Source organism: Crocodylus siamensis, chromosome 11 (assembly GCF_052110815.1).
Source record: "Crocodylus siamensis isolate JL-2025a chromosome 11, ASM5211081v1, whole genome shotgun sequence".
In the NCBI taxonomy this organism is placed as follows: Eukaryota; Metazoa; Chordata; order Crocodylia; family Crocodylidae; genus Crocodylus; species Crocodylus siamensis.
The window spans coordinates 31,258,924-31,275,949 of record NC_143405.1 but is presented as its reverse complement, the minus strand read 5'-3'; the positions used below and the strand labels follow the sequence as shown (position 1 = coordinate 31,275,949).

Below are 17,026 nucleotides of genomic sequence, written 5' to 3'. Positions count from 1 at the left end.
TATCGGAAAAATCCTAATCTTTGCACTAATATTTTGCTCTCAATATTTCATTGAAATAGTTCTGAATACAGATTTTGGGACCAGATCTGCTAGATTGATAATCTTCTCTCCAATTTCCTACAATTTAAGGCATTGTGCACTATTCGGTACTCTAGCCTCTTACCCATAGGAATCCAACAAGAGATTTAGAAGCTCAAAACAGTGTTTCCTAAACAGTGTGCCATCAGAAATGAACAGGTGTACCACAGAATTTTGCCATGGCAATGAGCTACAATAGGTATGAGGATGGGAAATGCCTTAATAGGTGTGCTGCAGAAAGTTTTGATTAATGTAAGCATTCCTTGGGCACAAAAAGGTTGGGAAACACTGAAGTAAGAGGCCAACAAGAAACACATACACTTCCCTCATTCACAACAGATTGCAATAGGTTTGGTGGCCATTCTTCCAAACCCGCAACCTCTTCTGTGTACTCTAACAAACTGTATAACTTAATATGCAAGTAGATCACACATTTTATGAGGGTGATTACTGTTAAAGGGGGACAAATGGGTTGGGTTAAGGAGCGAAAGGACCTATGACTCCAAATACATGATCAAATGATGTGAGAGAATTCATAGTTTCATAGTTTTTAGGGGCTGAAGGGACCTTACAGATCACTGGGTCCAGCATTCATTTGTTCTCCTGGCAGGAAAAACAAAAAACAAAACCTTAGCTGGAGATGCCTGAACAGACACTTGAATGCTAAGCCTCTGAAGAGCAGAGAGCTTGCACTACTGATGTTCAGCAACCAATTGGCCTCTGTGCACAGAACTTGGCGTTCTGTATCATCTCTCTAAATCTGCCTGGAGACAGGATAGCAACAGTGCAGAGGGCAGCCCTAATTGGCTGACCTCGTCTACTCAAAATCAGCCCATCTCCCTACTACAAAATGCGGGCATTGCAACAGGGACATTACTCTGCTCCCTGCTCAACTGGAGTTAAGACAGTCCAGTGAGTGACATACTGTCTCCCAAGGGGGCAAGGAGGGGGGAAAAAAAGCACCTTGGACACTGGAAGATTGCTGTGGCTTCACCCTGAAGAGAATGTGTACCGACAGCCAACCTCCCAGGCTGTGTCCAGACAAGCATGGCTGCATGGTACATGGCACCACAGACCCATCTGTAGTGCCACACACCACACATTCAGGCGTTTCCTCTGCTGCTACCTTGCTGCGCAAGGGGGTTTTTGGAGAACCAGGGATCAGAAAGACCCGTGCAGAAAATAAGTAGGGTGGCACACATGGAGGAGGCACATGCTGCCCAAAACTGGAGCCTGGCCAGCCGGAGCCACACTGCAGCTGCTGGTCCGGCTCCAAGCTGCAGGAGTTATGCAGCTACAGCTTCCCCAGCCCCCAGGTAAGGCACTCCCCAGGGGCAACTAGCAGCAGCACAAGGTGAACCAAACAGCCCCAAGAGAAAAACTCTCCAGAGAGTGATTTAGCTCTGGTTGTTCCCAGGTTATTTCTTTCCATGAGTGGCCATTTTTGCTCTGAGAGAAAACTCTTAAATGCCTGCACCCTTGTGGCTTCTCCTGGGAGAGCAGGGACTCTCCAAGGAAAAATTAAGTATCTGGACCTGGTGAGTTAAAACCTCTCTTAGAATGCTCAGTGCCAAAATGCTTTAAAAGCCAAATATGAAGCTGGACACTCCTAGACTTCTACACACTTGCACTCCAAGTGAAAAATATTAGAAGAACTGGAAAAAGCAAAGCACATGTTTACTAAGAATTTTCAAATACTAAACATGATTGATAAATGGTGGTTTTAAAGGCATCAACTAAGATATCAGGCATTAAATACCACTATTTCAAATGAGTGAATGTTCTCATGCTTATCTCTTCTAGGATCTAAAAGGTTTTTAGGTTTGTTTGTTTTTTAACTATTTGCTTTTTCACACCTATGTCTCTCCTTCCATCATTTTAATTTTTCCCCTCTAATAGGATCTTTTACGTCACAGGTTTGGTAGGCCTGAAAAGTAGCAATTGTGCTAAGTAGTCAAAATACACACCTTTGGCCAAACTTCATTCTAGCAAAACCCGTAGGTAATAACAGGTGAAAGAAAGATACTTTCAACTGAAATCTGCAAGCAACAGTTGAATCTGCACATCTACTTCCTTCAAGTTTATCCATGAATGACGCATGACCCTGGCAGCTGGCAGGGAGGGCATGGCGGCAGTGGGGGGGTGGAAAGCACCAATCAAGGGTCAGCGACTGCCAACAGCTGCTGCCAGCAGCGACAGCTAGTGGGGATTGTGGACCACCTGCAGACGTGACTGGCAGTGTCACTGGTGGGGTGGCGACTGGCAATCGCCCGCAGATGCTGCTGACACTGTCAGCAGTGCCTTTTTTTAGGGGTGCGCGTGCACCTGCATGTACCCCCTATGCGTCACCCCTGTGTTTATCAATATACAACTATAAAATTCCATTGTGAGAAAAAGTGTTAAAATAATGTATTTTATTTTTTTATAAGTTTTTTTGTTGCTCATCAGCTCAAACGTAAGTTGGACTTTGAACTCTCTTATAAATTAAGAAAGTAGCCTCATTTTACAAGTGGGGAAACTAAGGTATTTAGATTAAATTATTTACCCAAAGTTGCATGGAAAATTCAATTCTAGCAATTCAAGACTATTATAGGAGCATGTGGTGGTTTAGTGTAGATTCCTAGAGCTTTTGGATCTCAGCTCTTAGGCTTTCCCTGTTCTGCCCAAACTTACTCTGACACCTTTGACAAGGCAGAAAACAGTCCAATTCCACTTCAAAAAATTCCAGTGGAAATTTTTCTTCAACAGCCAGTAAAATGAATAATCAACCCAACTCATACAAGGGGGTGGAGAATTTTTTTTGGAAAGCTCCGAGCTTGTACTTACATTCTGAAGTATCATTCTATTTACTATTTCTTTTAGGATACTGGCAGATTTTTTTTCAAATTAGCTTATTACAAATGTTTTTGTACCAGTGGGATTTTAAAGCTAGCTCTCTCATTAAAAAACTAATTAGGAATTCAATTAAATTATAAAATTTTGTCCAACTATATTCAATCTATTTTATCAAAAGCAACATCTATAGAGAGGAGAAAGGCTGTTCTTAAGGGACAGTCTTTTTAATATTAAAAAAAGAAACAGAGTCATTAAACTCATTTGCAAAGGTTAATTCAGCCTAAAAAGGCATTATTTCCAATTCTCCTATTTTAGGACATGAAGAAGCCCTTGAGATCCCAAATCTGAATGTAAAAAGTTAGGCCCTACTCCCATGACCTTATCAATATACCCAATTCACTTCAGCATATATCTTGGTTTTGAGAAGTGGAGCATATTCATAACTGAAGTAATGGAAAATAGGTTATTCACACCTATGAGATCAGGCCCAAAGACTTCATGTAGTTATGTAGACAGACACACTAAATGAACAGGTCTTTTCGAAGAGAGTTTAAAAGTTCACTTCAACATTGCTAACATAAGAATCGGTTTTTGTTTTTGTTTTTTTAACAACTACACCATGTACATATGATTTTTCCCCCTCCATCCCTTTCTTCTTCTACTACGAAACCACACATTGGACGGAGGAACAGATACATTTTACAAAGTGTTTGAAAAGGCCAGGTTTCCTTCAGTGATGACTACCACAAAATGAAAGGGCTTCAACTTGCACATTATTTTTGCAAAAAGGTGTTCAGTTAAATAATGGAATGCACTGTCACAATAGGCATTTTCCCCTCAAACAACACAAATGACTGCTTGAATAATTACAATGACCTGTTGAGAAGATCACTTGGAAAGTGGGTTGCAAGGAATAATGAGAGACTGAGAAAGACAGCACTTTCTATCAGGGACTTATGCCACTAGTATACCTTTTCCAAGAGTTTTTCTTCCATATTTGGAGATGAAATTTACCACCAATTCAAAACCTCTAGAGCAGGCTTAAGTTAAATCCCGACTGTGAAGACTAAATCGGTTCAAGCAGTGTCTAAATTCTTATGGGAAATGACATTCTTTGTATACATGCCTTCAAGTTTTGCCTTCTCCATACCAAGAATGGAAGTTAACAAAAACAAATGCTGTCTTTACCACAGGAAAACTGTTCCCTTATGAATAAAAGTAACTGTACTTTCCAGACTGACATTTGGCTCATAAATAATGTATTCATCAAAAAAAATAGAGGTTTCTTCCAGAAGCAAGAAAAGCACAGGACAAATGCTTTCACCTTTCTCTATACATTTTTTCCCAGAAGGATTAGCATGCTCCGCTGTTGAAAACCGAAAGCTATGCTTACTACAGAGACTTCTTATAAATCCAAGTTGCTCATTTGCTTACTACAGACTAATGAGCCAACTTTGAAGCATTTTGGACAATCTAGATCAAGAAGCTGCTTAATTTGTCTTTCAAATTAACATTCTCTAATTGTGCCACCACCAAAACAGGCTTCCATGTAAACAGAACTACACAAAAAGTATTTAGGCAGATTTTAATTGCTACCTGTACCAACCACTCAGGAGCACTGTGATGACACAAATTGTTCATTAAAGTCAAGTCACCCCCTCAGAAAGGCTGCATTTCAAGAGCCCTGAAGCATGCAACACAGAAGCTTTGATTCTCTTTGAGGAGTCAATCAGCAAAGTATATTGCAGCACTTGAGAACAACTGAAGTAGCACCAAGTACACCCAAAATGGGCTCTTCTAATTTTGCCTGTACCCCCTGTTCTTTGATAGCAAATTTACTAGCAGTTCATCTGTTTCTCTCAACCAGGCACTGAAATTAAGGGGGGAGAGGGATACTGAAACACATTTTGAAAAACAGCCTGAATCAGTGGACAAGATGAAGTCCCCAAGTGCTTTCAGCATATTCCAAAATGCATAAAGTCCAAGACTCTCAGAACAACAGCATCTCTCATAATTCCATGTGTTTTGGTTAATATAATAAATGGGTATTCAATATTTTTTCAAAAAAGAACTTATCATTTTACAGGGAAAAGTAGAAATAATTTGTTTCATTTCCTAAAAGACATACAAAAAGCTGGAAGTCTTGGTTCCAAAATGATACCTTTTATTAGACCAACTGGAAAATGGCAAGAAAACTGCCTTTTCTGCAAGCTTTCGGGATCAAAGTCCCTTCGTCAGGCTCTGGGAAAAGTGTAGATGGTACAAGAAGGTAAAAAGTCCCCAGAGGTAGGAAATAAGCTTCATTTTTGCACAGAGGGAGCTGGAGATGGAAGTCTGTACCTCTGGGTCCATGAGAGTGTCTTTGTAAGCTGTGTTGAGTAGCTCTTTGATGTGTTGATCAGGTAGAATTCCTCCCCTGGAGGTGTTAGATGGCAAGCAGGAAGGCAAAAAAACCCCCAAAAACAAAACTTCCTTGTTCTGCAATGAAGTTTAAAATCCAAAAACGGCTAAAATTCAGCAACTTCCATGTTTCAGGGATGTACTTAGTAGCCATGTTGGAACCAAGAGTTCTGGTTTTTTGTATGTCTTTTTGCCTCAGACCAACACGGCTACCAAGTACATCCCTGAAACATGGAAGATACCGAATTTTAGCCGGTTTTGGATTTTAAACTTCATTGCAGAACAAGGAAGGTTTGGGGGGTTTTTTGCCTGTCATCTGACACCTTCAGGGAAGGAATTCTACCTGATCAACACATCAAAGAGCTACTCAACGCAGCTCACAAAGACACTCTCGTAGACCCAGAGGGACAGACTTCCAACTCCAGCTCCCTCTTTGCAAAAATGAAGCTTATTTCCTACCTATGGGGACTTTTTCATAGATTTCATAGACATTTGGGCTGGAAGGGACCCTGGAGGATCACTGAGTCCAGCCCCCCCGCCCAAAGGCAGGAGGTCAGCTGGGGTCACAGGATCCCAGCAAGATAAGCATCCAAACATTTCTTAAAGGAGTCCAGAGTAGGTGCTTGTACCACCTCTGGGGGCAGTCTGTTCCTTGTACCACCTACACTTTTCCCAGAGCCTGACGAAGGGACTTTGATCCCGAAAGCTTGCAGAAAAGGACAATTTTCTTGCCATTTTCCAGTTGGTCTAATAAAAGGTATTATTTTGGAACCAAGACTTCTAGTTTTTTGCATGTCTCAGACTAACTCGGCTACCAAGTACACTCCTTTCATTTCCTAAGTGATTTTTAACCAAACATCCCATTTTTATCTATCACAGTTTTCACTTAACTTCTTGACATTTCAGAAATACATAAAGTACACCATTTCAAATAACCATATCCGTCCTATACCAACATAATATGGGGGAGACTTTTTTTTCCAAAACAATTTCATCCTACCAGAGATTATACATAATAAAATGCCTAAATCATAACCATATGCTTATTGCATATGTACCACTAAAGGACAGAGTTACGGTTGTCTGGTTGCTCTCAATGAACCTTTCCATGCTTTTACACATTTGGATTTAAACTTTATTTGGGCTTTTCCGGTTTATAACGTGGTGCTGAAATAATTGCAAGATACCTTAATGCAGGGTTTGGCAAACTATGGCCTGCTGGCCAGATTCATCCCACAGGGTTTGGCCCAGAGCTTTGGGGCTGGCTTCAGCAGCATTTGGGGAGGGTAGAAGGGGGAAACAGCAGCAGCTAGGTCCTAGTGCTGGTTTACCTCAGAACTCAGGTTGATACTGGACTGTCAGCCGAAAGTGCTGCTGTACACTGCTTTAATGCATTATATTAAGTAATTGGTATGTCCTAACACTAGCTCCATCTTAAAGTAGATGTTTTCTGGAATGTTATACTGAAACAGAGGGTATTAACCTCTATCAACCTCTGGTTTTTAGCACCAAAAACATCACTTCTATGCTCTCACCCACTTCCAGTTTTACAAACAAACCTCAAATTGGGAATCTGCTCTGGGCTTTGTCCATGTCACCATTTCAGTAACTTAGGATATAAAAGAAATAAACAGTAATTTTACTGTGTATTACTAAGTATCACTGTATATTACTGAATAAAAAAATTGAGAGATTAATAATAAGCAATTCTTAAACTGAAAATATATAAAAGATACATTACCAGTAGCATTGAGCATTATTCTCCAACAACTTCTCCACCATGTGCTCTACTCTTACAAACCAGCTTGGCACAGCTTTATATATCAGAGGGGTATCAGATCTGTAAGGGGGAAAAGAACAAACTTTCAGAGATATGCATTTTAAATGAGTTAACACGTGTCCTTTCCCTGAGTGTGCAATTCCTGTATGCCTCTCTCTCCATACACACTATAATAGTTCTTTAGCTAATGTACTGATACGCTATTTTTTTTTTTACATTAAAAGATAGAAAGTAATTTGCAAGTTACTGTATTTGTTATTCCTTATTTTAGAGACCCTCAGAAAAGTGCAGCAGTTTAGTAAGTTTTAATCTAAAAATGTGCAAGAAATTCAAACTATATTTATGGACTTTAATTTTATATTCCTATTTACTACATTGCATTTTGCTTATTTTAATAACAGTAGAATCAGTGTAATATTCTTAAGCCTTCCAACCAAGTTAATGCTATAGTAATCTGACCACACAGAAATGAGCTCAACCTTAAAAAGGTATCACACAAAGGAAGCACACTAACATATATGTTGCATTTCAATTAATAGATTTAAATAAATACAACATAGGGGTACCTGCTACTTGTATGAAAGGGCTCCAGACAACAATGACTTAATAAAAACCTGAAAGAGCATGTTAGGAATAAGCAGAGAGCCTACAAAGATGGAAAAACGATTAATCAGCAAAGAAAGCTAAAATTTCAAGGTCAAGCAATGTAGGAATAAAGTGAAAAATGCCAGGAGTCCAGCTGGATCCACCTAGCAAAGGATATTAAAGAGAAAAGGTTCTCCACCTTTATAAATAAAGAAGGAGGGCTACAATACATAGGGCAGACAGGGCAGAAGAACTAGATAATTTCAGTGCCAGGATTTTGAAAAAAACAGGCACATAACAGATTTGGTGGCAAGTATTTTTAATACATCCATCAAATCGGTGGGGGGGGGTAGTGTTATACAACTGGGGAAAACTGAAGTCACAGTCTATTTCAGATGGGGAGGAAAGAATGATCCAGACAACTACAGTCCTGTTAGTCTGACCTCAACAGCATGTACAATTTTGGAATACATGTTGAAAGAAAGAGTAATTAAAAGATGTGACCATAAAGAAAAGACAAAAAGCAAAATGGATATACCAAAAACAAACTGTCACAACACTAACCTGATATCTTCTTTCAATAGGATAGCTGAACAAAGGGAACGCAGCACTTCCTAAGCCACTGGTTCTCATCCTTTTTAGCCTTAAAGCACTGCTCCATAATTTTTCTGAATTTCACAGCACACCAGTTGAAAAAACAACACAAAACAAAACAAAACAAAAAAATCACTGAGCTACAAAGATACAGCAGAGTGCCTGGAGGCTAAAAAGGTTAAAAACCACTGATCTAGCTGGTGCCAGGTGACAACAGTGAGAACAGGACCTAACTCTGCTATGCCCTTTCCACTGTCTGCCCCACTCTGTACCCAAGCTATACCCAAGGGGCCAAAGACAGGTCCCATCGCTGACGCTGCTCTTGTGGGGTCTCACATGATGACAACTGCTCCGCAGCCCTCTTGCTGGCCCTGGGAGCATGGGAAGAATTGAGGTAACAAGCCTGATTGCAAGCAGCAGCTCTGATACCATGTCTGCCCATCTGCCAGCCCACAGCAAAGCATACTGCTGGGAGTGCAGGGGCAGGCAGCACAGAGGCTGAAGGGACATTCACAGGCACCACTAAGTAACTGGAGCAGGCACAAGGCACTGGACTGGGGGAGGAGAGCTTTTACCCCTTCGTGAAGGGAACAGGCAATGCAGCAAGCTGCTGGGAAGAGGCAGCAAGCTGCTGGGAAGAGATGGCCTCCACCTCTCCCACCTGGGGAAGAGGCTCTTCTCAGCCAGGCTGGCTGACCTGCTCCACCGGGCTTTAAACTAAGCCCGCTGGGGGATGGCGGGGGACTACTCCCACTGCTGGCCCGCTGAGCAACCCTTGCAAAGCCAGCAAACCAAGGCACTTAAGGGAGCCCACCCCTGCCCCAGCCTTGGCACAATCTGTGGGCAAGGCAAGAGCCCCCAAGGGAACACTTGCCTGCCTGTACACTAATGCCAGGAGCCTGGGCAACAAGCAGGAGGAGCTCATCCTCCTGCTCAGTGCAAAGAATTATGACGTCATTGGGAAACGGAGACCTGGTGGGACTCCACCCATGACTGGACCACGGGTATAGAGGGCTATACCCTGTACAGGAGGGATCGTGTTGACAAAAGGGGCGGGGGTGTAGCTCTCTATGTGAAGGAAAGCTACATGTCCCTGCAAGCTGATGTTGGGGACCGGCATAGACAGCTAGAGACAATTATTCTGCACTGGTCCGGTCCTGCAGGGAGCAAACCAGGAAAGCCAAGGCTGCAACTGAACTCCAACTAGCTTCAAGGACAACAAAAAGTCCTTTTTCAGATATATGGGGAGCCGGAGGAAAAGCAAGGGCAACGTTGGACCCCTGCTAAACCAGATGGGGCAACTGACAACCGACGCCCAGGAAAAAGCCAACATATTAAATAGGTACTTTGCGTCAGTCTTTCATCAGTCCCACGGGACGCCCATGCCTGCTATGGGACAGGGAGATCTGGGTGTTGGGGATCCCCTACCCTCCATAAATGCTGACCTTGTGAAGGAACATCCTGAGAAGCTGGATACCTTCAAGTCAGCCGGCCCTGACAATCTGCACCCCAGGGTACTCAAGGAGCTGGCGAGCGTCATAGCCCAGCCCCTGGCACAGATCTTTGAAAACTCCTGGCGCTCTGGTGTAGTGCCCAAAGACTGGAAGAAGGCCAATGTGGTGCTGATCTTCAAGAAAGGGAGGAGAGTGGATCCGGCTAACTACAGGCCCATTAGCCTGACTTCTATCCTGGGGAAGATCTTAGAAAAGTTTATTAAGGAGGCCATCCTTGAGGGACTGGCCCAGGCTAACATTCTAAGGGACAGCCAGCACGGGTTTGTTGCGGGTAGGTCTTGTTTGACCAATCTCATTTCCTTCTATGACCAGGTGACCTATCACCTGGACAAGGGAGAAGAGATTGATGTCATATATCTTGACTTCAAAAAAGCTTTTGATCTGGTATCCCATGATCACCTCTTGGCCAAACTGCCCAGTTTGGCCTTGGCTCCACCACGATCAGCTGGCTGGGAAATTGGCTCCGTGGTCGGACCCAGAGGGTTGTAATTGATGGCAGTCACTCATCGTGGTGCCCTGTGACCAGTGGGGTCCCTCAAGGCTCCGTCCTGGGACCCATACTGTTCAACATCTTCATTAATGATGTGGACATTGGAGTCAGGAGTGGACTGGCCAAGTTCGCTGATGACACCAAACTTTGGGGCAAAGCATCCACGCCAGAAGATAGGCGGGTGATCCAGGCTGACCTGGACAAGCTCAGCAAATGGGCAGACGAGAACCAGATGGTGTTTAACACCGATAAATGCAAGGTTCTCCACCTTGGGAGGAAAAACCTGCAGCATCCTTATAGGCTCGGCAGTGCTACGTTGGCTAGCACTACAGAAGAAAAAGACTTGGGGGTCATCATTGACCACAAGATGAACATGAGCCTCCAATGCGATGCTGCGGCTAGTAAAGCGACCAAAACGCTGGCGTGCGTCCATAGATGCTTCTCGAGCAAATCCCGGGACGTCATTCTCCCCTTGTACTTGGCCTTGGTGAGGCCGCAGCTGGAGTACTGCGTCCAGTTTTGGGCTCCACAATTCAAAAAGGATGTAGAGAAGCTTGAGAGAGTGCAGAGGAGAGCCACGTACATGATTAGAGGTCAGGAAAACAGACCTTACGATGATAGGCTGAGAGACATGGGACTCTTTAGCCTGGAAAAGCGCAGGCTCAGGGGTGATCTGATGGCCACCTATAAAAGTTTATCAGGGGTGGCCACCAGGATCTAGGGGAACGTTTGTTCACCAGAGCGCCCCAAAGGATGACTAGGCCGAACGGTCACAAACTGCTGCAAGACCGTTTCAGGCTGGACATAAGGAAGAATTTCTTTACTGTCCGAGTCCCCAAGGTCTGGAACAGTCTGCCAGCGGAGGTGGTTCAAGCACCTACATTGAACACCTTCAAGAGTAAATTGGATGCTTATCTTGCTGGGATCCTCTGACCCCAGCTGACTTCCTGCCCTTTGGGCAGGGGGCTGGACTCGATCTCTCACGGTCCCTTCCAGCCCTGATGTCTATGAAATCACCCTTAACAGGATCTCACAGCACCGCAGATTGCCTTTGCACTCCAGATGAGAAATTTCTGTCCCAAACAGATATCAAATGATTTATTAAAGTACGCCAAAGAAATGATTAGTTACGCTGGACAATATAAGGTGGACTGGGAGTTGCCTCCAAATAATGCCGAAAAAGAGGGCTCGATGGAAGTTACTATTAAGAGTCCTGAAGGATCAGACTTGGGGGGCTTGTGACATACCCTGACTCTAGATATGGTCAGGTGTGCCTTTCAGATATGCTCCTGGGGTGTTCTCTCACCTTCACGGATCTCCTTCAGCCTCAAACCCTTCTCTGCTACCTGCTGCTTGACCACTGAGGACCAGTTGAGATGCTCCAAAGGTCACCTCAACAACAAAGCTTTATTCACTTCACCTGTGTCTTGCCAGCTCTCAGATGGAATTTTGCCAAAAATCACACCCTTGTTCAGTATTGCACTCAGAAATTTTAGATCCCTCTTCTAGCGAAAAGGCCTGCCTGTGTACTCAAATGCTCCGAAATCACAGTTATCATTGACAATAAGCATGATATAAAAACAAAAGGAATTATTATAAAAATGAAAGCATACATAAGAAAATCAGTAACAATAAGGAGAGATACAAATAGAGATATAAAAACGAACGAACAAACAAACAAACAAGAAAATAAGAGAATAATCTGATCTGACCCTGCATTTTAAACCCAAGAATGCAGCTCTACTCAGCCCACTAGCTGAGGGCCTAAAGCAGGAGCAGGCAATTATTTGGGCCTGCAGGCCACATAGACAGTTTTGGGGAGTTGTCAGGGCCAGTCAGCACCCACCACCCCCCATAACAGCCTAGAGCCTGTGCACCCTGTGGCTCTCCTCTACCACTGGCACCACCACCAGCACTCAGTCCTGGACCCACCCCACTCCAGACTCCCCACAACTGCGGCAGACCAGCTCCAAACCATCCAAGACAGAGTATTGACACCAACCCATCCTACGCCTGCTTCAGACTGCCTGCCCAGGCTGAGCAGCGGCAGCAGCTTCTGTTGGGCACAGGAGAAAAGCATCCACCTCCTCGCCACTAGCAGGCCCTTCTTGCTTCAGCTGCCTGAAGCCCACACCGAAGCTGCCTTGTGGCTCCTTCATGGCCACAGTCACCTGCCACCACCACCAGAGCTGCTTCCAGGCCACCCAGAGTGGTAACAGGGCCAATAGAGAAGAGCCACAGGGTAGCCCGGGCACAGGCGCGGGCTCCAGGTGGCTGCAAGAAGGGACCGGCAGCAGCAAGGAGGAAGCAGCCGCTTTCCCCCCTACACAGAGAAGCAGCTTCTACCCAGCCACCACCACTGCTTATTTGGACAGGTGGTCCAGAGCAGGCGCAAAGCAAGCTGGGATCCAGACTCTGCATGTGGGTCCCAGCTGGTCCAGAATGGGTGCAGGGCAGGGCTAGGGCTGTGCATGCAGATATCCACCAGCTCCACGGGGCTGGCACCAATGGTAGCAGCAGCCAGAAGAAGCCACCGCCACCTGGGCTGCCTAGAAATGGAGTCCAGCTGCAGAGCCTCCCCAACCCCATTGCACGCACAGGGGCAGTGGGACATGGCACAGACTGGATGGCACCTTGGCCAGGCAGGATCAAGGCACCTACTGTGGGCTGGACAATGTCCCTCTGTGGGCCAGATCTGGCCTGTCAGCCGTATTTTGCCCACTTCTGGCCTAAAGCATTTTCCCATGCCCAGAAAAACAACACACAAGAATTTGGTCTCTAGGCAAGACTTAAGTATGGTTTCTTATCTAGTCATTTACATACATTATCCATTGGATCTTTGAGGACTCCATACTATACATATAGCTTTCTGCCCTGCAAGCGTGTATGTGGTTACTGAACTAGAAGTCTTTCCTGACCCAATTATGACTTGGGGAGTATTTACATCCTTTCAGACAAACGTTAAAGACACCATCCCTCACTTAATTTCCCCACCATGATTAATGTCCTTCCTTCAATTGCCAGGTGATATTCATGCTAAGGTCTCTCCTTTTAAAATGTAAATTCATCAATTTGGAAAGACCTGGCTCATATACCTCAGACTAACTCCACAAGGATCTGTCTAGTTATTTAACAGACCCATGTCAGATGCTATTTTTCAGTGACCATCGGGCCAATATCCAACATAAACAACTTTTTTTTATATTGGTACCACTCCAATATCGGACCAATGTATCAGGACACCTCTATAAAAAAAGTTACCCTATGTTGGAAGAGACAGAAATATATGGAAAATAATCAAAGTAATGCAGTGAAATTTTTATCCTGCAATACCTGCTTGAATATAGGATCTGACTCTAACCAGAGCCAAAGTTCCCACAAGCAGCTTGTCACCTTGTCACCAACTTCAGCCAGCTGGGGGACTAAGTCATCCAAAGCTTAGAGGATAATAGGGAGGGGTCTACCCAACTCAAGGAGACAGCCTGCCAATTTTGCAGACAGATTGTGGGGCCAGCTTCTATTTTCATGGACTTATTGTGCCCCCCCACCCATGCCACTGATTCACCATGTAGCCCCAGTGCCCCCTCCCCACACTGACTGGATAAGACAGCTGTCCATCATGCAGCCCCACTCCTCACCACTGATTGATAAAGAGAGGGGCAGGGCTGCACAACAGGAAGCCCACAGCCAATCAGCAGCAAGAGGCAGGAATGACAGCCATCTTGCCTGCTCACCTTTGCGCCAACAGTCCACTTTGTGCCAGACTGTGCAGCCAGGAAGACTGCTAGATCCCACTGGGGAGCCAGTATTTTATTCTTAGTACGGTTTTCTTCGTTTTGTGGGGGCGGGGCAGGGATTCCTGCAGATTTTGTAGAGACTGCCCATGAAATTCATGCAATTGTGATTTAAGTAGGCCCCTAACCATAGGAAAGTAGGGCTGGAAAGGACCTCACAAGGTCATCTAGTCAAGAGCCCTGCTTAAGGCAAGATCATCCCTGATTAAATAATCCTAGCGTTGTGGCAATCAAACCTGCTTTTGAAAGTTTCCAAGTATAGAAATCCCACAACTTCTCTGGGTAGTCTTTTCCAATGCCTGACCACCCTCACACACAGGAAGTTCCTCCTAATCCCCAACCTAAACTTCCCCTGCTACATCTTGAGGACACTGCTCCTAGTCCTGTCCCCTGTACTGACACAGCAAAGTCCAACTTCCATCTTCTCTGTAATAGCCCTTCAGGTATTTGAAGTGTTGCCAAAGACCTGGCACAATCATCACAAATACGGTCTCTGACTATGTGACAGACCTAAGGTGGCAGGGGAGGGTTCCAGACTGCTTGGGCTGGTGTAACCAAAGAAAGCAGGGAAGAAACATTTACATTTCAAACCAAAACCTGTAAAGGGTAAGAGACTGGAATATCTGAGTAGAGACAGAGGCACTGAATGCATGAGAGTCTTGAGGGGTATGTGACATTTGAGGAACGTGAAAAGCATAGCACCCAAGGAGAAGGAGGAGGTGCAGATTCACCTACAAAAGCCCAGGCGGAGGTGAGGTCTGTGGGACCTCTTTCTCATTATCCAAGACAATGTGCAGATCCCCCAGAAGGACTTTCTGAATGTATAGCTAGAAAGAGCCACTCTGCCCTCAGGATTGTGTAAGATCTATGCAAGGCTTCCTGTTGTCTTTTTGGCTTAATGGGCATGTCTACACATGTATTTATACGTCCCTAAACTTAATGCACCTTTCCTTAAGGCAATGTATGCACGCACCTCCCCGTTACTGACTGGCTGCTGCAGGGGCATGTGCCCCCCCTGACTTCAGAAGCACCAGTCACCCATGGAACACACTACTCCTGTTCAAGCATTTATGAATTCAGTGCCACTACCTAAAGTCTAACATTAAGTCTGGTAACAAAAGACCCCTTCGGTCTTCTCTTCTTCAGGCTAAATAAGCCTAGTTCTTTCAGCCTTTCCTCATAAGTCTCGTCTTCCAGGACCCTGATCATACTGGGTGTTCTCCACTGGACTCCTTCCAAACTGTCCATGTCCTTGAAGTTTGGGGATGCAAAGCTGGACACAGCAGTCCAGGTGAGGCCTCACTAGTGCTCAAGGCCCTAGTTTTGCAAATGACACTCCTGTTAATACAACACGGAATGCTGTTGTCTTTTTTTTTTTTTTTTTTTTTAAACTAGAGTATACTGCTGACTCATATGCAGCTTACAGTCCACCATAACCCCCAGGTGCTTCTCTGCAGTACCAGAAACTAGCCAGTCATTCCCCCAGCTGACATTTCTCCAGTCTATCCAGGTCATTCTGGATCCTACCCCTACCTGCCTAAGTGTCTGCAATTCTACCCAACTTGATGTAACCTACAAATAGGCTAAGCATACATTCAATCCCATCACCCAAATCATTAATGAAGATGCTGACCAATTCCAGATCCAGGACTTACCCCCAGAAATCACACTTGATACCACATCTCAACTAGACACTGAGGTACTAGTCACCAAGTACAATGATCCAACTAGTTATATATCCACCTTGTCATGGAAATTTTTGAGTATGTGCTGCCAGTACAGAAGAGGTTAAACTGACATGCGCGGTTTGAAGCTGTGAGTGGAAATTTCCAAGGCTCACCCAGTCCTTGCCCCCTGGGTGACCTGCGGAGCTGTCAATCATTGTTGACCTACTTTCCCCACAGACGCATGCTCAGATTGTGTCAGCTCCTGACTGAGAGCATGCTCAGTCAGAACCTGACATGAGGTAATCGGACTAGAAATTTCTCTGCGGAGAGCACGTTGATTGGCTACCAAATTGATATAAAAGTTCTGTGAGCCCCTCCCTCAGGGGGAGATCGCGTGCACTAGAGACAGAGGCTGCTGCTGCAGGGACTGTTCTCTGAGTCAGGCTTCAGGACCTATTGATCTTCTCCTTCGGCTCCGTTGATACTTGCTTTGTGTACTCATCTGGCTCCTGACTTACCTTTTGAACTGATTAACGGCTTACGATTTCGGATCACCCTCTGGACTTTGTTTAACCCGGTTCTGGATCATCGACCTCGGCTTTCCTCACCAACTACAACTCTGCTCATCCCTCCAACTGACGTCTCCGCTGCTTCATCTTCTGGCTCCTGACCTCGGCTTTCTCATTCGACCACCCGATTGTCCATTGCTGTGGACTGGCATCACGCGGTTCATCATCACCGTGTTACAGTTCGTTTTATTGTTTGTGATCCCCATTTATGAGCTGTTGACCAGCCCTGGGACTAGGTCTTCGGACTGAACCTCGTGGGCCAACAGACCCCTTTGTTGTTAATCATTTGTTTGTGTTCAAAGCTGTAACTGAAGACCTTTCTGCCTACGCCTGAAGCGCAAGTCAAATAAATTCACCTGTTCTTTCTCAATCCGCTCCGAGTCCCTAACTCCAGACTCTACGCCACTAATCCCACCTGTCCGTATCTAATTGCCACCCTGGCCCACCGTGACCTTGGGGCCCGATCCTTCGGTTTTCCCCGACACACCTTACAGTATTTATGTTTGATTTGTATTTCCTTAGCTCCTTAATAAGAAGATTAACAAGGTTTTTGACACTGGTCTCAAAGTCAAGGTATATCAGATTCACTGCTCTCCTCTCATCCACTTTATCTTAAAAGGAAATCTGGTTGATCAGGCATGACTTGTTCTTGGTGAATCCATGCTGGGTCTTCCTGGTCACCTTTTTCCTCTCCAGCTGCTTCATAATGCATTTCTTGAG

The 17,026-nt window shown here is 44.8% G+C and overlaps 1 protein-coding gene across 2 annotated transcripts in view; it reads right to left on the bottom strand.

The window, feature by feature from the left end:
• The window catches only part of IARS1 (isoleucyl-tRNA synthetase 1), a 220,151-nt gene that overhangs the window by 131,311 nt on the left and 71,814 nt on the right, over positions 1-17,026 (bottom strand). For both annotated transcript variants that reach the window (XM_090022999.1, XM_090023000.1), the window contains exon 14: positions 7,055-7,153. In XM_090022999.1, the coding sequence (XP_089879125.1) occupies positions 7,055-7,153 (99 nt within the window). The remainder of the gene's footprint in view (positions 1-7,054; positions 7,154-17,026) is intronic.